This window comes from Oenanthe melanoleuca, chromosome 13, assembly GCF_029582105.1.
Source record: "Oenanthe melanoleuca isolate GR-GAL-2019-014 chromosome 13, OMel1.0, whole genome shotgun sequence".
Lineage (NCBI taxonomy): Eukaryota > Metazoa > Chordata > Aves > Passeriformes > Muscicapidae > Oenanthe > Oenanthe melanoleuca.
The window spans coordinates 12281827-12308207 of NC_079347.1; the positions used below are offsets into that span (position 1 = coordinate 12281827).

The 26381-nt window shown below is 49.2% G+C and overlaps 1 protein-coding gene across 2 annotated transcripts in view; it reads right to left on the bottom strand.

Moving 5' to 3' along the window:
* JADE2 (jade family PHD finger 2) overlaps window positions 1-20495 on the bottom strand; it is a 72726-nt gene extending 52231 nt beyond the window's left edge. The window contains exons 1-4 of one of the 2 annotated variants that reach the window (XM_056502206.1): window positions 20105-20495; window positions 13677-13734; window positions 11203-11288; window positions 257-414 (exon numbers count right to left, since the gene is read on the bottom strand). In XM_056502206.1, the coding sequence (XP_056358181.1) occupies window positions 257-414; window positions 11203-11288; window positions 13677-13734 (302 nt within the window). In that variant the 5' untranslated portion in view covers window positions 20105-20495. The remainder of the gene's footprint in view (window positions 1-256; window positions 415-11202; window positions 11289-13676; window positions 13735-20104) is intronic. The other variant, XM_056502207.1, reaches the window with a different exon arrangement.
* Between the last annotated feature and the right edge of the window lie 5886 nt (window positions 20496-26381).

Sequence of the window (26381 nt, forward strand, 5' to 3'; positions counted from 1 at the left end):
TCTTTTTAAAAATTTCCTGACCAAGAACAAACAAGGAGCTGTCCCAGTTGGCCACTGCCCAAAAAAAGTCACGCACGTGAGAGGAAGTTTTCAGGATGCAGTGGGAGGTCCCTGTGCATCCCTAGGATCCTGAGCATCCCCTTTATGTGCTCTCTGAGATGGTGTGCACCCCACCAAGGCAGAGGGAACCCCACCTGAGAGAACAGGAGAGGAGCCCCCGTGGACAGAACAGATGGAGCAGACCCTGCTCACTTACCTGACCACAGGTTCAGGGATGGCCTCGGCACTTGCTGGCACCTGGACACCCTTCTCCCACTCCTGCCTCCAGGGATCAGCCAGCACATAGTACTCGTCAGGGCTCAGCTGGAAGGAGTCAGGGATCTTCATGGCTGTGATCAGATCCGTCCGGAACACCTGGGCAGGAGAAAAGCCATCCTGAGTGCATCTGGGGGCACAGGGGGTGTCCCTGGGAACCTGCCCCCAAGGCACAGCACAGGGAGTGCCTGCATCACCAGTGGAGTGGCTTCAGGGTGTCAAACTAAGCCCCTGCAGGGTAAGTTTTGGGCAGGAGGACATGGCAAGAGGCAGGGACTCCCCTCCAGCCAGGCACTGCCAAGAGCCCAAGCCCTGCAGCTGCCACCCCTTCAAGGCACTCCACACAGGGCACTCAGGAAATCCAACCACAGGCTGTGAGCTTGGACAGGACACAGACCAAAAATCAAACTGAACAAACAGGCTGCTTTATCTTAGGGGATTAATGGTTTCAGCACAGCCACACAAATCTACTTCAAATGCCAAGGGATCTACAGCAACAGGGCTTCTCCACATTTGGCCTTCATAGGCTACAAGAAAATTACATTCTTGACATGAATGAAGATGTGGGACACACAGAACCACTTTGTCCCAGGCACCTTCATATCCTCCTCACATCACCTCACCATCCTGAGCACCTTTGGGTCCCCTTCAGGTCACCTCACTGCCCCAAGCACCTTTATGTCTCCATCACATCACCTCATTGTCCTGAACAGGGACACACAAAAGCTGAAGACAGAAATTATCCAGCTAAAATGTGATCTAGGTGCTGCTTACACATCCACAAACACAGATTTTTCCTGACTCAGTAAACACCTTGTGAGATCAGCATCCTGCAGGAAAATCCTCCAGTCCTTCAGTCAGTGAATGGCTCATTCTCCATCTCACTCCTGGCCCTGCAGCATCTTCTCCCAATGTACAAGGATGAAAAACTCATTCTAAAAATATCCCTCGTGGTAAGTAAGGTTTTCCTTCCAGAGGGCTGCCTGACAGCAATGACTTGAGCAATCCTGCCTCTTGCAGCATAAAAATAAATTGTAAATGAAAATGGATGATTTCTCCTCTCTACCATCTGCTATTAGCCAGAATAATAACTGCCAATACCAGCAATCCTGCCTGGACACCATCTCACTCCATCCCTGCTACTTCTGCATTCCTTCCACAAGTCCCACATGGATCAGGTGTTTTCTTCAGATATTACTTAATCTCTTCACAGTCTGTTCTCCAAATGAGAATTGCTTTGTCAGAATCACAAGAAGTAATACAGTACAGTTTTACATTTTTTGATACAAAGATAACCCACTTTGGAGAATATTTGGGAACCCAAATCGACTGAAATGCAGGAAACTAGACATTAACTAAGACCACTGAGACCAGTATTTAGGTCAGTTTGTTTAATCCTCAGAGTCTCAGCTGCTAACCCAATTAGAGTTAAATACAATATATAAACAACCTTTGCTATGTTGGGACCTCTGGATTTTACTGGTACTTTCCTCCTGATGCAGCTGTTTGGAGACATTTTTGGCTATGTCTATATAAACCTGATTTGAGTTGGTTAGACACAGTCTTGGCATACTCTTCAACAAACATAATTAACAGTCTATATATTATAGTCAGCTCAGTTTGGGAAAGATCAGGGTCCTACAAGTCTCTGTGTGCTACAAACACATGGTTACAGACACCACAGTAACCTTTTAACACACTCCTAGTGTGGGAAATTTAAAAAAAAATATTAAGACAGGCACTATTTAAACATGAGAAGGGATATGTGAGATATCACAGTCCCTCCAGCAGTGTGGGTCTGTGCATCCAAATGAGTGCAGGAATCCCACTGCAGTGTGTTTTCTAAAACAAAGGGCAGAAATACACCCTGTTCTTGACAGCCCTGCGCTGACAGGTCACAGCCTGGTCAACAACATCTCCTTCACCCAGTTCCAGTGCCCAGCTCCCCTGGGGACAACATGAACCTGAGTAATCCCTCACTCCTCAGAGCTCCCAGCTTGGGTGGGTGAGATGCTCCCCTGTGCCTGAACCACACAAGGCTGAGGCCACCATGGGGACCACTGCCACCTCCCTGCTCTGGCCACCAGCACCATACAATCACTGAACCACAGTTCAGTGAAGCTGGAAAAGCCCTACAAGATCATCAAGTCCAGCTGTCAACCCAGAACTGCCAAGCTCAGCACTAAACCATGTCCCCAGGAGCCACAGCCACATGTCCTTTTAATTCCCTTCAGGGATGGTGATCCCATCGCTGCCCTGGGCAGCCTGTGGCAGTGCTTAACCACCCCTTCAGCAAAACACTTTTTCCTAATAGTCAATCTAACCTTCCCCTGGCAACAGCACAACACTGTTACAGAAAACACAGTTTTGAAGACACATGCACTTGGGATTTGTGGCAAAGCCAAGCAGGAATGGTTTTCAAAGGTGCAGGGCACCCACAAGTTTTCTGAACAATCTGAACTGGATCCTGCTGACATGTGAGCACCCTCCTCCCTAAATGCCAGCTCAGTTGCCTCCTGAGGACACCTCCTCTGATGCTGTGGTGTGCAGGAGCTTTGCATCCTTCCTTCAGGCAGGCAAATACACCCAAAGCTGCAGGATGGCAGCATGCTCCTGCTTCCACCTCAGTGCACAGACCAGCAGCCAGCTCCAGAGCAGTGGAGAACATGGGGCTGCCCCTTCCAGGACAATCACCTTCTGGGAGGGTCCAGCCATAGCATGACCCTGCCCTGAACCCACCCCAGCACTCACAGCAGCTGTGGCCCTCCCAGAGCCTTACCCCAAGCAAGAATCCTCATTTTCTTCTGCTAGGTGACAGCAGTGAGGTGATAACACCAGGGCTGGGCACCCATGGAACAGTGCCAAAATCCTGGCCCATCACCCCCCCCTCCTACTGATGAAAAGGGAGATGGAGGAGCCTGCACAGCCATGGGGCCACTCCTCAGTGCAATTTCTCCCCTCTGCATGGTGCAGATCCCAGGCTCCTGTTTTCCTGCATTAAGCCTTCCCCAAATTCATCCCTTTTGGCTTTTCAGCTCGCATCAGCATAGAAGCTTAGTTTTAATTTTAAGCCAAATAAGCATGATTGTATCTATTTCCCTGAAGATAAGGAGCATCACAGGCTGGATTTGCAATCTCACTCCTTCATTTATTTAGTCCTTCTTGGAAAACAGATAAGCTCACCCATCCGACGGCAGCACGCGCGCCCGCACTTTATCACAGTGACGCCTCTGTCTTTTCATGAAGAACTGGATATGCTCAAATTATTAACTATCAAAGCAGAACACTTTAGAAATGATAGAACAGCACAGAAATTGTAAAGGAAAGCAGATCAGTTGTCTGGAAATCTCCCAACAGCTAATACGCTCAAATTGTAATCTAAATGTCTTTTTGTTTTGAATTGTCTGGGATTAGGGTTGGGAAAAGACTCAATTATTCTACTCAAACTCTTCTGAATTATTTATGAAAACCAAATAAAGGATAAATTGGGCACTGATGAACCGAGGACCTGGCGATGAAGAGAAAGTTGGGTACTAGAAAACAAGCAATTTTCCCTCAATAGGAGTGTTTACTGTTTCTCCCCGGCCGTGGGAGCTGACAGATTGTCTGCTGCCCTGCACCCGCTCCCCCTGCCACCAGCACAGCCCAGGCCAGGCTCTGTCCTTCACTTTCAGCCCTGAATGGGATCTGAGTTATTATCTATCGATCTGCCAGCAATGGGAGAGACCAAACCAAGACGTTCCTTTATTAACTCTGCTTGCCCATGAACCTCACAGAGGTTTAGTGATGCTCAGAGATGCATCAGACCAGTGCCCAGGGCCAGTCTCTCTCTTTGTTACTGTCAGCTTTAAAAACAGGGAAAAACAACATGAAATTTCAAAATCCCAAGGTATTTTTTCCTTCATATTTCCAAAAGAAATGGACAAGGAGTCCACACCAAGTCAATATGGTTGTGCAGCCTCAGACTCCAGGCAAAGTATGGAACGTGGAGAAGCCTTAATCTCCCTTGTATTCCACAGGCCAGGCAAGCCTAGACTACCCACCCCCACTACTTCCCCATCCGTGGTGTTGGACTGATTCACCAGTAGAGCCAGTCCTGGCAGTCCAGCAACATGAGAATTCACTGGGACACCACAGCCATGGTGCTCCCCAACAATACATTGGTATTTTTGTAATTTCTCTAATTTCGAACAGATTTCTATTATTTTTATTATTATTTCTATTATTATTCAATAATTTATATTTTGAAGCAAAAGCTGCATTGCTTTTACCTCTCAAAAAAACCAAACAAACCCTGAGCTAATTAAATGTAATATCCTCTGATGTTCACACCCCAAAGTGTCGCTTGGATCCAGCCTGGCATTGGAAGGATGCCCCTGTGGGTATGGCAGAAACCTGCAAGGCAGGGGTTGATCTGGCTCCTCCTTGAGCCCCTGGCACCTTGTACATCAGCTGCTCCACCCTGGTGAGGATCTGCTCCTTCTCCCACTGGACACACCCTGCAGCCTCTCCCTGTGCCCTGTGACAGCTGTGTGGTGTCTCTGCGAGCTCTCCATGGACCAGCATCAGTTTGTCCAACAGTTGGACAGCCTCAGAAAAGGTTGTACCCTGGGAGTGGGGGTGCCTTGCCACAGCAGGAAGGAAAGCTGACATGCCATGAGGCATCAGAAATGCTGCTCCCCATCCCTCCATTAGCTAGGGACTCCCAGGCTGTGCTGCTTCCCAGCATTCTCCCTCTCCACCTGTGCCCCATCACCATCCAGGCCCTCTGAGAGCCTCTCCACCACCTTTCCATGCAATTCTCACATCAATTTCTAGGCTCTGTGATTCACTCACAAACGCCTTTTAATGAACTGGCCAGCAATCTCCCTGCCATTCAGCTCCCACTCCATGTGCTCTGTCAAGGACTTGGCTTTTCCAGTGACTGTACTGCAGTTCTGAGCCTGCCAAATATCCCCATTGCCCCAAATAACCCACCCAAAACACCAAACTCAGACCCCATGGTCATGACTTCCACTGGTACAAACCAGCCCCTGGGCGAGAGCCAAAGAGCCGGATCTGTTCTGGGCTTCAAACTGAAATGAAAAGGAACACTGGTCCAGCCCTGGGTTTAATTAGCTCTCCCAGCAGCAGCCAGCCCAGGGACTGCTGTGCTGGATCCAGCCTCAGCATCCCCAGCACAGGGACTGGGCTGCAGAGCCTGCTGAAAAACCAGCCCAGCAGAGAACAGAGCACAGGGACCAGGCAGCCCAGCCCCACACAGATGAGCTCCAGCAGGCTGCACCCCTGCTCACCAGGCTTCCTGAGCTGCTGGGAATTCTGCTGCACATCTTCCCCTGCATCTGCACCCAGCTGACTTCGGAGCTTTCAGACCTTGCTCTTGGGGCAGAGGAATAAGCTCAGCCCCTCCTCCTTCAAGTCCCAGGATGGGATGCCATTTTTTTAATACACAATAACATCTCCATCCCTAAAAAGTTTTAGTGAAAATAACTCTTTCCAAAGCACTTCATGCTGCAAAGCAGCAGCAAAAGATGTGAAAGAGAGGCCCAAAATGAAGTGTGTGCAGAAAACACAGCACTCCCAAGGGTGAGGGCAGGCAGGAGAGGTGAGAAGGGACAGCCACAGCCTGCATCCGAGATCTCACCTCTCACTCCCTCCTGCAATCCTCCCTGATGCCCTCACACCCACATGTATCTCACAGTGATGACCCTCACACCCACAGCAGCACACAGGATCCCATGATGACCCCACAGCAGGGGCATCAGCAGGTCACTGCAGGCAGGTGTGGGACTGCTTCCTGACACTGAGACAACAGCTTTTCTTCAGGTTTTGGCTCGACACTCTTTTTGCCCTCCCTGACTGCAGTCCTGGCAGCTGACTCCTGCATCCCTCCAGCCATAACCACCTTCCTCCATCCACACTGGGACCAGGGAAGTCTCCAGCTGCCTCGTTAACAGGACTCACTCCTCATTTCCAGCCAGCTCAGTTAGCCCTTCACTCTCTCAAGCATAAAATTGTTTGTTTTAGCTCATGAGTCATAAGGATTTTTAGAGGAAAACAACGGGAACAATGGGAGCCCTGAGAATAGGTTTTGATTGTCTAGATATGAGATGGCACCTCTGTCAGTCAGCCCTGGCTGCCCCACCCTGCTCCCCTCCGGACCTCCCCATCCTACATCCCAGCCCTTTCCAAAATGAGAGGAGTGTCAATACTCAGTAGCAAGGCTTTGAAATGTGGTGATGCCAGGAGTGTGTGTGCAACCAGATATTATCTGCCTGTGGGGGAAGAAATCCTGGACTCCCATGTTCATCTGGGGAGCCAGCCTTCTATCTCTTCATCTAGTCTTGTTTCCTCTTGAAATGCTGGATGTTACAGATTCAATGAACAAGAGAACTCAAAATAGGAACAAGAAGCATTTTTGTCCAGCCCTTCTCAGGATTCAGAAGACAATGGTTTTAATCTGTTCCCCCCATGCTGGCAAGGGAAAACTGACAAAGCCAAACTGCAGTCAAAGCCAAACTGCAGTCATGCCTTCCAACAGAGAGGGATTTTCTCTCCATCCAGCCCCATAAAAGCAAGTCCAGTCTTGCTTGGCCACATCCATTAAAGCTCTTCTCCAAGCACAGAAGAGTAGAGGAACTAAATTCACATTGCACTGGGTCATTATATACCTAATGCAGGAGAAAAGAAACATGATCCAGTGCAGTAAGAATTACTTTTTAGAAGGGAAAAGAGTTAAATCCTTGTAAAGAGATATAAAAAGGCGCCTTTCAAAACACGGAAGTAATATCTAAACAAGGCAAACAGAAAACAATGTAAATTGTATAAATTTGTGGTTTCCCTTACATCCTAAGCCCTGCCTGCAGCTGCAGCCCCCTCGCCTCCCGAAGGTCTGGAGTGAGGGAGAAGGGCAATGAGGATGTCCATGGGATGAGCAGCACCTGCACACACAGCCCAGACTGCAGCTGAGAAAGGACAGCTGGAGGGCTGGCAGGCAGGTGTTCTGCACAAAAATACCCAGGGTTTTACCCCTCCAAAATATACTCCAGCAGTGCAGGTGAGCACTGTGGATCTGAAATAGCTCTGCAGGTAATGACTAACACAGCAGCTAAGGCAGTGACTCAGAGGCAGCATCCCAGGGAGTCCCCAGGCCACTGATGGCTGGGAGCTGGCAGACAGAACCAGCCACTATCATTACACACTTGCCTTGTTCTTAGATTCTCTCCTTAGACACTGACAACTGTTCCCTGTCAGGAACAGGAGAGAGCCTTGATGACTGCAGTCAAACCAGAGGCTCATGCTCACATCCCCAGCAGCTCTACAGCCAGGGGCAGGATTGTACTGATGTGCCACTAACAGAAGCAGAAATCCATCCTTCAGGCATGTCTTACTCCCTGCTGCAGACTCAGACCCACGGCAGGGATAACCTGAGGGAGCATTCCCTCCTTCCAGCTCCCAGGGTGGAGAGCACGACCAGCAGCTCCTTGCTGTCCTTACCCAGGGAGATGGGCACCAGCTACCATGCTCCATTTGCAGTCAAGTTAAGAGACAAACGAGCACTAATGAGATTAATTAAAATCGCCAGATTGGTGCTGCTATCACTGCAGATGCAAGAGGCTGCTGGCAGCTGCCCACGTTCATCCTGTGCCTGCAGGCAGAGCAGAGCAGCACAGCCCTGCCCAGGGCACCACCAGCATCAGGTTTAGCCCCGAAGGCTCTGCTGCCCAGGCAAGGGGCAGGGGAGGACAAGTGTCACCTGGTGGCTGGGACAGTGAGGAAAGAGGCCGGGCAGAGCCCCGTGACAGGCACAGATAAATATAATCACCCTCCCTGGCAATGGCCCCTCCGCGGATGTTTACAAACAGCTCAGTACTTTTCCATGTTAAGAAGCTTGTTTTTCCAGATGCCTTGTATCGGATGGTTTTTAATGTGTATAGTTAATCCCTTCTCACAGAGTCTTTCATAATAAACATCACCCCCTGACCTGACTAATAACTATGTAACACTAATGCTTTCAGTTTTTTTAATCTCCTGCCCGGGTGGTCAGGAGGAATTCAAGTTTCCCTGGGAGCTGCTGTCCCATGGGGACAGCACTGGAGAAGGGCAGGACAGGTTGGTGGGTGCACACACACATGAACCCCGTTTCCCCAGCCCATCCTCCAGCATGGCCAGCCCTCAGGTCATGCCTACACCCATGCAGCTCTTGATGGAGCCACAAGCCATGTGTAAAACTGGAGTTTGAGCTATTGTTTGAAAAGGTGTGTCCAGACCCAAAATGGCTGGGGGTCCAATATCTGCTAATACACAAATCCTGCTCTCCCTATTATTCTCCTGTGGCTTCCATCCTCAGCAGAATGTGAAGTAGTTTGACAGTGGCATAGTTTGTGTTTTCCATTTCTCAGTACTTGCTCCAACAGGACATGGTGCCTGTCCCAGTGTATGCCTGAAATCCCCCAGTGCTCCTGCAAGGATGTGCCAAACCCCACAGTGTCTCACAGATGACAAGCAGCTGATCCCACACATGGACCAGCCACACTCATGGGCTCTCACAGGAACAGAAGTTGGGTCACCCATGGAAAAGTTCAGAAGATGCTGCTGGAGAGGAAATTCATACTGGAGTGGCCTCCAAACCATCTCCCAGTACTGCTGCAGGTCCTGGGGTGATACTGTATCCAACCTCCGACCATCTCCTGACCCCTCAGTTCCAGCTGGTGCTGGTTTCCAGCAGACCCAGACACCATCAGCACAGGGGCAATTCACAGTGAGGGAGCACAGCTCAGATCTAGACTGTTCCATCTGCTTGTGTGCCCACCATGCTTTTGTAAAAGGTGGTTTGTCAGCTTGAGCATCCTGGCCAAACTCCAGCCTGAGTAATCACATATCAGCTCCCCAAATTCCCCTGGAGTTTCAGTTCAGATAAGCCAAGAGGTTCACTTTCTGTCCCAACTGTTGCTAAGCTGGGCACTGCTCAGCTTTTGCTCCACTTTATTTGCTCCACAGCTACATTTCACTGAGAATCTTCCTCAGTAGAGCAGTAAGCAGAGAGATGAGCCCTCTGCAGGCATCTGATGTCTCCCAGGTGCCATGGACTAAGATCTAATTTTCACTCCAGCTGTTGTAGAGCAGCAACTTGGATGCAGGTCTTACCATTCTTCAAATTCAGAAGCATTTTCACTTGGAATCTTATCTTGGACTTATATTCAGTAACAGCCATGTAAAATCATAGATGACTGATTAAACTAACTCATAATAAAGACAAAAGTGTGTTTTTATATGGGAAGAATTTTACTGGGCAGCAGCAGGGTGGCACCTATGACACTGTTGTGGCACAAGTCACATCTAACATGAAGCATCTCTGTGGCAGGGACTCCTGACAGCACCTAAAGGGCTCACCCAAAGCCTTTATGGACACATCAGGCACAGGGGTGGGTAGTCATTTCAGAGGGGTAATGGTGCTACAGGAGCAGGAGATGCCCAAAATGCTTCACTTTCCAAAGGAGGATTCAGCTCACAGAAATCTCCCCTGCACCCACATTGAGAGACACATTTATAACCAAAACCCAACATTACCAGTGCTAATATTCAATTTTCCAACAGCCTTGTTAGCAGTCAGTGACACCTGCACCCCGGGTTCTTGCTCTCTGGAGTATTTCCAACTAATCAGCTGGCAGTAACAGCTTTCCAGTCCCCCTCTTTACCCAACTCACAAATAACTCTGACTTTTTCAGTCTGTGTCCTTTGCCAACACAGATATATCAATGTAAACCTGTCAGAGCAGAAAGAACCAAGTGCAGCTGTAATTCAGGCAGTGACCACAGGAAAACCTCAAAATCTCTACTCAGCTTGATGCAAAATGAGGATGTTATGAGGTTTGTGCTCACCAGGCCACAGCATCAGGAGAGATGAAACAGGGAGGACTTGGGGAGCTCATATGAGCCATGCCAGCTTCATCTGCTTCTAAACTTAGCACTGTTTGACTCCAGACCCCAGTCCAGAGGGAAGGGAATGTGAGAACAATGTCCCTCTGGCTTTGCTCACGCTGCTGCTGAAATGAAGATGACCACTGCCAAACACTGTGGTTGCTACAACAGCAGCTCATGCCTGGTATAGTTTCCATGGCTAGTGGAAATGTATCCCAGGCACAAAAGGAAAACAGGACACAGCAGCACCCCTCCCAGCACAGTCCTGGGGACAGAGAGCTCCTCCCACCCAAGGGCCAGACCCAGCACTGCAGAGCCAGCAGGTGAACCTGAGCAGTGTCCCCAGAGCAGCAGCACTGGCAACAGCAGCAAGGGGAAACCCTGCAGCAAGGTCAGACACTGAGGGCTCAGCTTAATGTCCTCGAGCCTCGTGACGGGGAAACCAGCACAACACAGTCTGCAACTCAGCTGTGCTTTCATTTCACAGCTCTCCACGCCTCCCACTCCTTCATGGGGAGCAGGCTCCACATCACCCTCCCCTCATCAGTGCTATGACCTGTGCCATTAATAAAAGGGCACCCAGGAGGGCACCCAAACCAGGCAATCTTGGTATGCAGACACCCCAGAACTGCAGGACCTCCCAGTAACACCACCAAACTTAATTTCTCTTTACCTGCCTCAGTAGGGATGGAGTGGGCTCAAGGACCCCAGTGGTTTTGGGCACAAGGACCTCCACCTTTCACCAGAGATCCTTCTTGTGTGTTCCCATCAGCTCCCTCCCCAGGAGAGATGGAGAGGACACTGCTGTTGGCAGCTGTGGCTCTGCACCATGGGCTCTGGCTTCTCAGGGACTCTTTGTCCTGCACCCCCTGTCCTCAGACAGCCATGGGCACAATGGTTCCACATCTGGGCAAGTACAGTCCCATGGGGAAACTCTCCTTTGGGAAAAGCCTGAAACTCCACATACCTCAGAGGGTTTCTTCTCCTTCTGCCGTGACCAGGGGGATTTGGTATTCGGAATTTTGGAGCATCTGGAAGTGGATGTGGTGTGACCTACAACAAGGCAACAGAGACAGGTTACCTGTGAAAGAATCAAAGCTTTTCCTCACTGCTCCAGCCTCAACCAACAGTCTGGGTCAGCACTAAGATGGAATTAGACCTTGGCATAGCATTTTTTCTTGTGCAGTATCATCACCACTGCTGCCACCCCCAAAAGGGAATGCCTGAAATGTGCTGGAACCACTGCATTACTGATCTTTACTTCCAACCCATTTGTGCCATTATCACTTAAATGTAAGACTGTATTTGTTAAGAATAAATAACAAACTGATTATTGGAATTTCTGCATAATAATGCTCAGTCTTCTGTACAGAGGACCCCTCCATATTCCAGTACACAAAAATGTTTCTGTGAGGTTGCAACAAAATAACTATCAAAAGGCCTATTTAACACTGATTTTATCCTTGGAGGGCTAAATAGGAGGAAACAACACTGTGCACATAAGCAGCATCCAAACAGGATGGAGCCATGAACGTGCAGACTGTGGGAAGGGCTCTGGCCAGGAGCTGAGCTGACTCAGGGATCAGGCTGAGGTACCACTGCAGTGGGAAACATCTGTTCTTCCACCAGCTCAGGCAGCTGAGCCCATAGGCAAATTTCACATGCCTATTTTTCCTGGCAGGGGAAGAGGCACCAGCTCAACCTGTATTCTTTACTTGCAGTGCACTTTCTTGTACTTCACAAAATGAAGACCAAATATGGGGGCATCACCTGTTCCCAAAAGGCAGCTTGTTTTTTGAAGTGTCAGGCCAGATGTTATTCAAGAGGGTTCCATATAAATGAAATTCTTCATAACACTTCAAAGCATAACAGGGCTGTGTAGACAAAGCCCAGGGCAGACATCCCTCTGCTGCAGCCCCATGGACACGCTGCTTTACTCAGCAAGCTGCTCCAAGAAGTGCAGCAGCAGCAGCTCCACAGCTTTCATGGAGAGATCAGCCACTGATTCCCACCTAGCCCCCTCTTCTCAAGCTACAGTGTGATGCTACAGCTATACAGGCTTGGATAACACAACTACCCTTTCCTGGCAGAGGCACGAAAAAGGAGGTCACCACTCTGTTTACAACTATCCAGCAGGAGAGCATTTGTCAACAGCTTAGATATCACCTGCAGCATAAATATCCAAGCCCAGAGAGATAAGGCCATGTTGTTTAATACCATGATTAAAGATGCCCTACCCCCGAAAGGCAGGGAAGCCAGCGAGCACAGCTCAGCTCCATAAGCTTTTGAGCATCTGGGGATTAGGAAGCGGGAAGTTTGGAGCATGGCTTCCAAAACAAACCCCTTTCTGAGATAGAGATGTTTCATTTTAGGAGAAGTGAGCAGTGTTGACAGAGCCTGAAACATTTCCATAGGCACAGCTCAGCCCCCAGGTCCCCCAGGGCTCCAGCAGGATGGGGGTCCCCACTGGCAGCTGAACAGCAGGTTCCTGCTGGCAGTTGTGGTGCAAACTCCACTCACACTGACAATTGCTTTGGCTAAAGCTGTGGGAACAGCAGCCAAACCCAGCCAGATCAGCCTTTCCATAACCCCCTGTAATATCTCCATCATCCTGTTAGGAAAAAGCCCAGAATTTTAGTATCTTTGGTAAAATCCCTTTTGTTCTCAGATATCCAGCAGCCAGATCCTGTAAAGTGTGGAGAGCAAATTGCCAGCATAGCCCAGATGAAATTACTGTGACATTTGTAGGAAACCAAGAGCAACTAGTAAGAAACTCCAGAGTCCAGACAAGGGATTAGGCTGGTGCCTTGAAAGCACTGCGGTATGTCTGCAGCGGGTGAAACCCTGGGATAAGTGGGAGAGGAGAGTGCTCTATTTATAGCCAAAATTCAGCACATTTGCACATGTTTATTGTTGAACACATGCTTCTGTGCCTTCCTGAATGAGGATGAAGTGAGGTAGATGCTGAAAAACAAGCGTGGGCTTGCAAGTTCTGCTGGCTTGAGCCTTACCCCTTTCCCACATCATTCCTCAGTTTGCAAAAAGGGAACAATGCAGCTCCAGTTTTACTCTGACTCCAGTAAAAACTTCCCTTTCCTCTGGTACGACCCAAATCAAGAGCAAACTAGGCTCAGGCTGCAGCTCACAGGAAAGGACAACTAATCTACAAAGAGTGTTTGCTGCTTCATTAGCAGATCTGCAATCAGCAGCTCTCCTCACCCAGACTCCTGACACAAGGGAGACACTCTCATCAGTTAAGAGGAGCCACAGCCAAGTGTTTAAATAAATTGATATCAGCTTGCTGCTGCATTTCTGATAAACTCAGTCCTGCACACTATTCATTGTGCAGACTTCCCAGTAAATGCAGTTTCCAAAGTAATTAGTCAAGCATTTTGACTGCTGGAGGTGAATCTTTTCAAAGCTTTGAATTAAAGGTCTTACTGTCAGTGGTGTCTGAGTTATCACTGCTGATGGAGTACTTGCGTCGTTTTTCTTCCATCTGTAACAAAAGAAATTGAACATTACACTTTGTGTCCAGAAAACTCATCTCAGCACCTATCTGCTATCTGAATATCTGCACACCCTCTTACCCATCAACAGGCAGTCTTTATCCTCAGGACAGACAACTACCCAGAGGCCAACAAAAACAAAAGAAAACAGTTCTCTTGGATTTTTAAAAAAAACTTTAATTGTCCTTCTACCAGATTTCTCACTTCCAATAGTTACAGTGGGTGCATTTGGACCACTCAGTTTTGCATGGAAATTTGTCTATGTAAGATTTGCATCCAAATGTCTCTTCCTCTGCAACAGCACTGACAAGGGAGGGAGCTCCAACAGGGACCAGAGGATGCCCTACCAGATGTCCTGTGAACCACCTGTGCGAGCTGCAAAGTTAAGAAGTGTGAGGAGAATGGAAACTGCACCCTCTCGGTATGTCTGCAGGGGGAAGTAAGAGCATCCCAGAGCTGAAGAGAACCCCTGTGCACCACAAGCCTGGGGTTTTACCCTCTGACTCATCTTCCCATTCAGCCAGTATCCACTTGTTTTAAGACTTGGGGAGCACCTGTCACACAGGCCAGCCTGAAGCACTTCCCATCACTGTGCCCTGCTCTGTCAGGAGCTGCCCCTGGCAGCACTGCTGGCACCAGAGCTCCCATGGCTGAGCAAGGGCTTCTGCACAGCTGCCATGACTTCTCCATCCTCTGAGAGCTAAAATCATAGCAGTGGGTACCACTGCACTGGTGAGGAGACCTGTCTCAAGCTCAGCTGATTTGCTTTGAGATGCTGAACAAGCCACAGGAGCGCTGGAAATCAGCAGGTTCTCCTGAACTCACCCCTTGGGAATCAAGCAGTCAGAACTCAAAGTAATGGATTCAGGAAAAAAAACCAGAAGAAAGACATTTTAACTTTCTTAGATCCAGATTTTACCAAGGTGGCTGGTGGCTGACCAATGTGGCCCCCAATAGAGGGCTTGGGCAGCTCTGGATGGAAAGGGCTACCTGTGGACCAGATAGCTATACAACAGGCAGTAAGCCAAAATACATCCACAAAAACAGTCTTAAACTCATGGAAATCTTCCTTCCTCTCTGAGATATTTTCTAAGAATCTCAATGTTCTCATATGCCATACCCACTATTGCTTCCACAAATGGTAAGTGGGAATGATAATGAAACACTGGGTTTGGGTGCTTTGGTTGCAGCAGGTACAGGCAGCACAGAGACTAGGATAGGAAGCTAGAACATGACATTTCCCCCCAAAGATCAGGAGAAGTTCCACATAAGCATATAAAAACTTTGTAATAGCTGTGCTTTACAATATATGTGCTATCACAGCATTATAAGGGTAAATACTACAAAATATCCTAAACGTTTTAACTATCAGTGTTGTGGTAAGGCATTGCCCTGTCAAAATGTGACTTAAAACACTCCCTAAGAATATGGCAATATCAATACTTTTCCCCCAGTGATTCAAGGGGAAACAGATGTTATTAAACCAGCCTTGTTCCAAAAAGCCATTAGATTTAGCTTGGGGGAGATGAAATTGAAGATACTAACTGCAGCTTACTTACTTTTAGTGAAAATCCTACCTCAACCTTTTAAACTGGTTCCTACTGGTCTGAAGTGGCAAACAGACATTTGGAACACAAAGACAGAGCAATGCTTTTATTGATTCTGGAGCTCCTGATCACAGAAATTAAATAAGCCAAAGCCAAGAGGAGGGAAAAAAAACCTGAGCTGAAGCAAAGGAATGCTATTGACAGCCAGTGAGATTTCCCAGGTTTCCCATCTTTGCTTTTACAGCAAGACAGCATCACTGACATCACTCTCCTGCCAAGGCAGGGAAAAAAGGTTTGCAATCAATGCTCAGCACAGGTAGCAGGAGGCTGGCACTGGTTTTGGCTGACATATATGAGATGCACTGATCATCTCTCTAACTGAACCTGGTCCCTGCATCCTGCTTCTGTCCTACAGCTGTCTACAGAATTAACACACTCTCTACGTAACAAGATTAATTGATATTCACACACAGAAGAGGTTCACACTGCAGGTAAAAATAGTGTCTGTACTTCAGCAAATCATTTTGCCGTTGTTTGGCAGGATCCACGACAGCCTTCTCCAAACCAAACTGCATTAAATTTCTGAATGAAACTCTGTCTTGAGAAAAGAATGGACATCTTCTGAACAGCAGCACTGAAAGGCTGGGCAGGGGATGGCACACAGGGTACTGTGTGCCTGAAGGGAGCAAAAGTTTTGGCCAAAACCGGGCCATTCCAGGAAATGGTTACAATTCCAGGCTGTGCTAGGAAGATGCTGTTTTCTGAGGGCCTCATCTTGAGCAGCCAAACAGTAGTAAACCCGCCAGCACTTAAGAGAGGAATTTACTGTAGAAAGGTAATTGGGCCATTTCCCCATCTGTATCCCAGGGTTATAAAGTGTGATGGTGGCTGAGCATCCTTTTGGCACCGCGGGTGGGGAGGAGGGGGTGGGGGAAGACAGGACCTACTGCCCAACATCCCTCCCAGGGCTGGAGCTTCCAAAAGCTCCCTAAAGCTCTCAGGAGCAATTCAGCTGGTGAACTACCGAGCAACTTAAATCACCACAAAATATGGTCTCTGCTCCAAAATTAATCTTTTGTTTACATTAGAAGTTAATTTCACCTTTAACTGACCCATTCCCCACATGGCATCATTAATAAAGTCCTAAACAAATACCAAAAAAATTTGTAATACTTTGAAAAGGTCACTATTAGGTCAAACTTGGCCCAAAATCTAGTTTTTAGAGAGCCAGAAACCAAGTGAAAGGTTTCTATGCAGGCTTACTTAAAAAATTCAAACAGAAACAGATGTGGGTTTCTTTTATAAACAAATGAACATCCCCCTGAAGTGTCTGCAACTTAAATCCACAGGCACAGCCCCGGCTAATGCCTGGAAACCAAAAACTGAACTGCTTTCAAACCAACACATGTTTAGCATTGCCTTTGTTCAAGCTGAGAAATGCAGATAAATGCTAAACCAAGGAAGATGATGGCCCTTCATCAGCCTAAACAAATGTAAATCACTATGTCCTTGGACAAATTAGCACCACGATTTGTGTTAGAATGGAGATGATGGCCTGAGGCTGTCTGGTCCTGCCTCACAGCAGGGGAAGATTGGAGAGGAGCTCTTGGGAATGCAATTTTGCCCAGCCCATGCAACCTGGGAGAGGTGAACACAACTACTGCTGGCACACAGAGATGCCTGTGCCCAGATCCTGAGCTCAGCTGGGCACACTGCAGGGACAGGCACCCGCTCCCATCCACACTAAAAAGAAATGCCTCATCCAGCCTTCAGCTGGTACAGAAGTCTCTCCCTGCAGACCCCTCCACCAGCCCTTGATGTTTCCAAGCTCCCTGCAAACTCTTCTGCACATTAAATCCACGTGCGACTCGGGTATTTTTTGGTGGCATCCTAGCACCCTGTGCAGAGGCTGTTTCCACAGTTGCCAAGAACGAACCATTCTGAATTGTGGCAAGCAAATAGAGAAATTCATACATGCCTGTGCTCCACACTTCCACAGGGAACAGGCACAGAAACCTGCATAAGTTGCAGGTAAAAAAAAAAAAAAAAAAAAAGAAAGAAAGAAAAGAAAAAAGGAAAAAAAAAGAGAAGTATTAGGTGATCAGCTCCTCCCAGGCTCCCGCGGGTGAGGGATGCGCTGCGCTGGTCCCCGCGCCGTCACCTCTGACGCTGTGAGCAACACCGGCTGAATGATGCGCTCTGTTTGTGAGCTGCAATGAGACTGCAGAAAAACCACTTCCCTGTTTGTTCTTCCAGCCCAGAAAAGGAACACAAACAGAACATAGTGCCCCCAGCGGCACGCACACGGCTCCGGCCGCCGGTCCCCGTCCCGCAGCCGCCCCAGCGCGGGGGTGACACCGAGCCCGGGGCTGCTCCTCATCATCCCCCCCGCGCTTCCCCTCTGCCTTACAGCTGCTCTTCCTCTGTCTAGGAACACCAGCCACTTGTTAGGAAGTCCAATAAAAAGGGTGGAGGGCTGGAACATCCCGGTCTGTACACCGTGGGAGGGTTGTCCTTGTTCCATTGCCTTTACCTATGAACAAATTCTGGAGCCAAGCGCTGCTACAGGAGGCTCTGAGAGAGCAGCAGCATCCCCCAAATTGGCACAGCCCCAATTTCACAGTAAAAGAAGAACAAACTTTTGGACCAAAGGATGCACAGCGGCGGGGCCAACAAGACCTGCAGCTAATCGTGGTGCTCAGCCCCAGCATCTGGGAGGAAGCTTCTCCTAAGCTCCCTGCTAGCCCTGCGAAGTGTAAATGCTAAGGGGCAGGATCCTGGTACCTGCAACAACCATTTTCTGGGCAGCAGGAGCCTGCCCCTGCCTGCCGGGGCTCGTCTGTCCCTCGCCTCCTCTACAGGCTGCTGCCAGCCCCAGCTTTCCAGCAAAAGCCCAGGTGCCCAGGTGAGGAGCAAGCCATCCCTCCTCTCCTCCTTAGCAACTCTGCTGTCTTGGCTCCCCAGGGCAAAATTTAATCTCATTTCAATTTAAAACAAAACAAGCCCTCGTTTACTTCCTGTGCTTTGCCTTTCTCCACCTCTACAAGGGGATTTTTTTTCTTTACTACTCCCATTTATAACTTTACTTGCCTCCTCTGACTCGCTACCTTCTAATTACCTATTTTTTGCTTTAGCAAGCCCAGACAGAGCACAGGTAAACAGAAAGGTTACTGGGGGCACTGGGGCCACCCCTGCCTTCGTGGGGGAAAGTGCAGGTGGGGACACAGGGCATGAGAAGGGGCACCAGGCACAGCTCCATGCCCAGAGCCAGCTGCCCCATCCTGCAGGTCTCTTGATTATAAAAAACTCAGAGGAAATCAACAGGAGCTACAGACACTCCAATCTTTTGTAAAAGATGAAAACCCACAGAAAAGTAAAGACCAGACCTGGTCGGAAGGACCACCCACCCATCAACTTTCAGAACTTGGCTGTCAAACACTATCAGCAGCCATCAATACTTTAAAGGAATTGCATCTCCCTGCCTACAGACGTTTACCCTCCATCCTTTGCTCTAAGCCTACATTTTTGAACATCAGCCTCAATTTTCTTAAGAAAAACAAATTTAACCTTCGATTTAACCTTTCTGCAAGCTATTTTTACTCCTATCTCAAGCTTATTTTAACCCCAGTAGCCAATAAACGCTTAAAGGTCAAACACCATTCCTAAAAGCTGGGCTCCTTACCCCTGGGGAGAAGGCTGAGAGCAGATTTCCCCCCACCCCCCCCAAGCAAAATCTCCTCTTAGATATGTCCGAGCGATCGGAGGGTCCTGGCTCAAGCCCTTCAAAACAATTTTCACTGTGGGGGCTGAAACGGCACTGAGAATTTCCCCTGTGAAAGCCATACCATCCTTTTCTTCCCACTCAAAAAGCGCTCAAAATGTATAGGTATGGAGAGAGAGAGTTTTTTTTTTTTTTTTTCCCTAATTGCGATCGAGGTTGACAATCCAGCAGCCTCCCGCCTTTGCAGCGCTTCCCAACTTGCAGCTCGCTCCCCCCGGGCGCGGGGCGGCGCGGGGGGCGCTCCCAGCCCAGCATCCTGCCCGGGAACGGGCTCGGCAGGTGGGCAAGGGGCAGCAGCGCGGCGGGGGCGCGCCGGCTTCCCCGCAGGATGCAGAGGGAGCCTGCGGAGGGGGCAGGTGGCCGGGAGGAGCAGGAGGGGCGGCCCGGGGGGACAACGGCGCGGCGGGACGCGGGATGTTCCCGGGCTGGGGTGATGCCGCGGGGGGAGCGGCGGGCCCGGCAGCCCCGGGACTCGGCAGGCGCGGTGCTGCGGGGGAAGGCGGCGGGGAAAGCCCCGCGGTGGGGAGCGAAGGGAAGGGAAGGGGGGAGGAAGGGGAGGGCAGGCGGGAGCCGGCAGCCGCCACGCCCCCGGGCACCGCCATCCCGGCCCCGCGCAGCGCAGCGCTCCGCGCCCGCGGCCCCGCCGCTGCCGAGCGCGCTGCCGCCCAGCGCCGAGCGCCGCCCGAGCCCGCGGGGCGCCGGCCGTCCCCTCCTCTCCCGGCGGGCAGGGCGCGGGGCGCTGCCGCAGTCATTAATTCGGAGAATAAAGGGGCGAAGCGAGCCTTGGAAAAGTTCTTGTTTACGTCCCCGCCGCCTCCCTCCCGCACTTCCAAAGGAGAGTGACCACCGTGCGCCATCCGCCCCGGGAATGCTGTACATCCCCCGCCCGGCAGCCGGGGGAGGGAGAGAAAAAAAATAAATAAAAAAAAAAAAAAAAAAAAGACATAAATACAGCAAAAGCAGGGGGAGCTGCAAAATAACCATCCGCTGCAAAGCCAGCCCGCTCCCGCCGCCACCCCGCCGAGCCTTTACCTTGGCCAGGAGTGTCCGCCCGGAGTTGCGCCGGTCTCTGGGGTGACAGGCGGGAGGAGGCGGGGGCGGGGGATGCTCCCGCAGTCCCCGGCCGGGAGAGCCCCCTCGGCGGCTCAATCCGGTGTCATTGCCGGGGCCGCGCCGCCCGGGCCCTCCTTAGGAGCGCCCGCCCGGTAACTCCATGGATGCGGCCCCGCTCCCAGCCGAGATGGCCGCTCCGCCGCGGCCGGGCGAGCCCTGCCCGCCTGTTTCTCTTTCTTTTTCACCCCGCACTTCCTCCGGCGCTCCGCGCCCCGCCGCCGCCCGGGCTCCGGCTCCGGCAGGGAGGCGGGGAAGCGACTTTCGGAGCGGGGACGGATAATGGTGGCGGTGCTTCCACCCCCCCCACCCACCCCCCCCACCCCCCCCCCCGCCTCGGCCGCCCCAAATCTTCAATTTCTTCGCCTTCTCCCCTCGCCGGGCGCCGCGGCAGGGCCAGGTGCGGGCAGCGCGGGTCCCATCGCGGGCCGCGCCGCCGCCGCCGCCGCCCGCCCCGCGTCACCCCCCCGCCGGCCGCCGGGGCCCCATGGCGCTGCCCGGAGCCCCAGCGCCGCTCGCCCGCAGCCCCGGGTCCCGCAGCCCGGCCCTGCACACGCACTCACACTCACACGCACTCACACTCAGCTGCCCGCCCCCCCCTCCGCTCCCCCTCTTCGCGCTGTGCACACGCGTATACGGGGCGGCTTCGCCAAGCTTTAAAAAAAAAAAAAAAATAAGCTTACACTTAAAAAAAAAAAAAAAAAAAAAAAAAAAAAAAAAAAAAGCCGCTTTTGGCGCCATATTAATGACGTACTTAAAATTTGCCATTTCTCCTGCGTCAAAAAGACGGCTCTTGCCCATCGCGGGGCGGGCGGGGGCCGCGGTGCGGAGCTGCTCCCTCCCTTCCGCACCCGCGGAGCGAAGTTCCGCGGCCGCGGGGCTGTGGGAACAGCCGGGCTGCGGCGACAACGCGGAGCCTCCTCCCGACACCGTGGCCGAAAAACGGCGGGGCTGAGGATGCGACTGCAACAGAAGAGCCCCCTCGACCCATGCGTGTGTGTGCATGTGTGTGTTCCCCCCAAAAAACTTGGCGGAGTTCCCGCGGAGAGGTGCGGAGCGGCGCGGCTGCCGCCCAGCCCCGCGCGGGGTGACCCTGCTGTGCGCTCCCCGAACGCGTGCTCTGCACTCTGGGTGCTTCAGGGCTGCCTGTTGCCAGCTGTTTTGCGCAGGATTAAGAACAACGACAGCAGTGCTTTCGGGATAGAAACGGCTTCTTAAATTAAAATAATAATAATAATAATAATGATTGGATGTACAGCATGCATCTTCCCCAGCTCCCAAGGGCCCTACAGAAGTTGGCTTGTACTGTTTTAAATCATTGCTGCAGAAGATTAAAATTCAAGTTAAAGACTCTCTTTCAGTGACAATCTGCCATCATCTCTTACAATTCGTTAAGATGGTCAGCCCTAAAACTGTGAATTACCAATAGTAAACCATTAGGATCCCCGTTGTGGCTCCTTATAAATTACCAAACTTTAGTGAATTAGACTGTAACTTTCTGCCTTGGCAGCCTGTGCTGGATGTTTTCCGAATGTTCCAAGTCCTTTGGCACTTCCAAGGATGAAAGCAGAGTAGGAGAAAAGCATCACTTTGGTCATTCTCGGGCTTGCTGTCGTTCTTAGGATTAACACTGGAAACAGGGTCTTGAAATTTGGCATGAAGCACCCTTTTATGGTCTTTTAGATAAATCCACCCAAATTTGTCATGTTACTGGGTTTTGAAGAGCAGTTCACTGCACAGCAATAAACATGCCTGGTTCTGGCAGCTGAAATCTCTCACAATGCTGCTCTTGGGGCACCTGCTGCTTCAGGCTCTCAGAGCCCTCTCAGCAGCCCCGCAGGGAACAGGCTAAAAAGCGTTTCCTGGGATTACAAGAGCAATGGGATTCGTGAGCACATCCCCTGTCTTTAAGTCCCTGACAGGACTTCACCTACAGATCCCACCTCATCTACAGTAGGCTGCCTTAAGGGATATTGTGAAGGTCACTGTGTTACCTGGTCTAGATGTCAGAAATGTCCAAAGCGAGGCATTCCATACCAAATTCTGGAGGTTTTCTTGTGCACACATACTCTAATGCAGTTCTTAGTTATACTGACACAATCTGATTTCTCTGTGACACCTGCACAGGATCTGCTCTGTAAGCCAAAAAGGAAACATATTTTACCCAGATCCTCATCTTACCTGCATAACCAAAGTCTGCCCAAGGAGCAATGCAAGGGCTGCAAGGCACAGATTGTGACAAAAGGATAAAGGTCTCCCAAAGAAGCAGATCTTTCCATGCCCTTGCCACGGGGTGTTTAACACTACAAGTCGTTAACCCAAATTTTGGCTGCTGATGGCTGTATTGCCCAGACTGCGGGTGCATGGCTGGAAACCTTTAGCCTGAACTGCTGACATCCATCTTTGTGCAGCTGGAAGCAGTGGGTGCTGTGCTTGCATGTATGAAGTGCTGTATCATGTTAAATGCTCTGAAAACGCAGACGTTAAGCTTTTCAGATGGAGTACCCTGAATTAGTCAAAACTGACCTTAATCCATCCATGTGTCACTCTGACCCATCTTCAGAATGAGTGTTTGGAGAGGATTAATGAAGGTGCTGAAGCACTGAGGCAGTGTAGTGGAAAGTGCTATAGAAAAAGCCACGAGGAAATGAATAATTCTGTCTTTTGAGGAACCTGCAGGTCCCTCCTCTGGTCCTGTACAGCATGCTGCATCCTTACCACCCTCTGGGCCATTTCTCCAGGATTTCTGGTGTACACTCTAAAGAAAGTCACAGCACAGCAAGGCAGGTCCACAGCGTGCCTAGTTCCAACCTCAGTATGTTTTTACCATCCAGAACATGAGCACCTTGCTCTGCTTTGAAAACTGCACGGAGAAATATTGGAGCTGTATTTTCTATAGCTGTGACATCCAAAAGTGGTCAGACATGTGAATAATGCGCTGAAAAATGTGCTCTGCCTAGGCTCATGTGCTGAACAAAAGCATTGCTGAGCCCCTTGCTGACCATCTCACTGCACACACAGCCATGCAGAAGGAAAAGAGTATCTGAACATGCAACTAAAGTCTTGCTCTACTTCAACAAAAGGGTGTAGATGAAGTTGCACTGACAAGAGTTTGGATATTTCTGCTTTTTAAGTACTCCCCTTAGTAGATTTTTGGCTACCATATATGCACACTTAAAAACAGCTTGTGTACAAATGTATAAATGTGACACACAGAGACAGCACCTGATGGATGGTTGTCCAGAAAGGTCATGTATATGTTATGTACAACACTTAGTTTACATAGTATGATATTTATGTAACACTTATGAAGATTTCTGACAGGGTGTTGCAGGGTGTTGTCAGTTGGCATTTTCTAAGAGAGGAAATAAATCTAATAATAAAAACAAAAAAAAGCATTTTGGAAGAAACAATACTGCACAAATCCTTTAAAAGGACAGAATTGTCTGCACAACAAAGGCTTGGCTGATTGATGCTAAAATAAGCAGTTATGCAACAAGTAAGAAATACGATCTCCAGGGAAGAAACCAGCAACATTTCTCTTTTATCTTCATTCACTGGTGCTTATTTTTGCAAACCTGAAAGGAAAAATATAGGCAGCCTTTCGATGATGAGCATGCAAGTAGAATTAACAGATGTTTTGAAGTGAAGGACAGAGTCTCTGTGAGTTTTGTATGAGTTCTGCAGAGTTAAATCCCATCACTTATGCTGAGTCCCCCAAAATACTGCAGAGCTATCACCTCAGGGCTGCTTTTCCACCTTGGAGGAGCATCCTGCTGGAGTGATTAGGTGTGAATATCTGGATTTTAGGGGTGAATTGGCTCACCTTAGAGCTTCAAAAGTGTTAAAACAACTTCAGGAGAACAAGCATATGAAATAGTTCATCTTCAACACTTTGATTTAAAAAAAACCTCTCAGTAAGAGTTGAGGCCAGTGAAAATCTCAGTGCAGACAAGAGAAAGGAGGAAAGCCCAGTTGCCTTGTTGGCATCAGATTTGATTACCATAGTACAGGAGAACCAGACAGATGGGACTGGCCCATGGGAATGCAAGTAGTCCCCAAAGAGAGCAAAAATCCAGTGTTGAAGATCTTTAGAACTGTTCTGTTTTCTGACATTAGCTACTGAAAAAACCACGAGGGAAGCTCAGCTGCCTTAGCCCATTCCTGCTGCAACACCCAGCCAGACCACCATGAGCAGGGAGCTGCTCCAGTGACACAGAGCTCCTAGAGATCCCTCAGAAGCACCTCACAACTTGGAAACAGCCCAGGAGACACACAGCTGCTCATTTACTGCCTTAGATGCCCTCTTCTGAGGCCTCTGGTAGCCAGAAGTCATCAAAATAGCCTCATGGCTGCTTTAATTCCTTTTGAACACCAGGGCAGTGCACAGTCATTCCAGGAGGGCAGCACAAAGATGATAAGAATCTTGCTGCATCCATACCCCAGTGGGGTCATCCAATATCCCAGCTATAGTCAGGATATTTAGTTTTTATTAAAATATGTGTTAATTTGGAGAGTAGTAAGCAGATACAGCAGAAGGAAAATTAACAAGCTCTGTTCTAAATTACAATAATAATCATTCGTATCTTCGAGAATGAACTACGACAGATCAAGGGAGAGATGGCTGCTATGGTCATTATATAAATTAATCCCTTTTCTTTCTCATTCATTCTGCATAATTCTTTTCCTCTCTGAAGCTAAGGAAAAACACTCTACCTAGAGGAGAAAAAAATTGATTTGGCAGATCAGTGGATAGTGAGATTTTGTTTGCAGTCTCAATTACCTTCAGTAGCTGGAAATATGGTATCAAAATAAACTGTAAATTAAAAAAAATAGATATAGCATTACAAATGTCCTTCTCTTGACAGATAGCTCAGTAATTCTCTGTGTTCTAGCAACAGCTGCTTTAATATCTTTTCAAAGAAATGGCAGCCTCACACTGTCTGAAGGGATTACCTTTAAGGAATGCATCCATAAGTGGCTTTGTGCAAAGATACTCACATTCTTGTGGGGTTTGCACTGCATTTTTTCTGCCAAATTTCAAGATTCCTTTTTTGTTGATGTTGCTGTTGATTTTCCTGTTTTCTCTAGATTTGCTGCTATTGCTGAATGCATCTAATACATCTCACATTTCATGCATTCCCCAGACTGGAAGAGCTGGGGCTTTTGGAGGGCTCTTAAAGGTAGATTGGGGAAAAGGAGGACCATCAGTAGTCAGGTGAACAGCTTCAGTGCCCATCCTGGGACAGGAGAGCTGCTGAAGCTCACCTCTTCTGAGGGATCCTGGTCTCAGACTCCCTTCCTGGCTGTCTTTCCTTTGCTGCCTTTTTGCTGGCTTTTCACACTTTCACACATGAGGTGGTGAAGGGATAACACAACTCCTTGGACCTCACAGGGCTTCATATTGAGATATTGGCTGCTACAGGCAAAGCTCTGAGGTTCTGGGTGATGGATGGTGAAAATGGAAGTAGATTTAGAACAGTTCAGTTGGAAGGGACCTACAAGGAATGTCGAATTCAGGTGCCTCAGTAGCTCTGCTTTCCCTCCTGAAAGGCTATCCCACAGGCAGGACAGGCCGTTGCAAGCCTTGTCCTGCTCATTCCCACCCCACAACACAGGAAAGATCAACAGAGGTGGAAATGCCCATGTGCTTTACTTCCTGAGCAGGCCAGCAGAGCTTTCCCCCTCCTGCAGGTGTCCTTGGGAGGGAGGTTCACAGTCCAGTGCTGTCTTTGTACCTGCAGATCCCACCACACAACATGCAATTACTCTCCCAATTTAAAAAACAAAAAACAAAAAACAAAACAAAACAAAACAAACAAACAAACAAAAAAAGAGAGATATTAATGATCCCAGTCACAACTCAAAGCCCCATTTGAGTGAATGGTACATATGCTAAACAATGCATGCATCAGGACTGCATTACTCCACATTTTATATGATTCCCTTCAGACATTCAGTTTATAACCAAGTTGACTATTTCCCTGTATTTCTGTGGAATTGGAGGGTGTGAAAAAGACATTTCTATTTCATTGACTAAGTTCCCAAGGGGAGAGTTTATGAAAGTGCAAGTGCATAATTTACTGCCTGACAGGATGAAGATGGTATCTGGTTTTAAAAAAATAGTGCACCCTGAAAAACAAAATTGCTAGAGCAGACATTTGTTTTCCTTAAGTACCATATTTTAGAAGCATTTAAT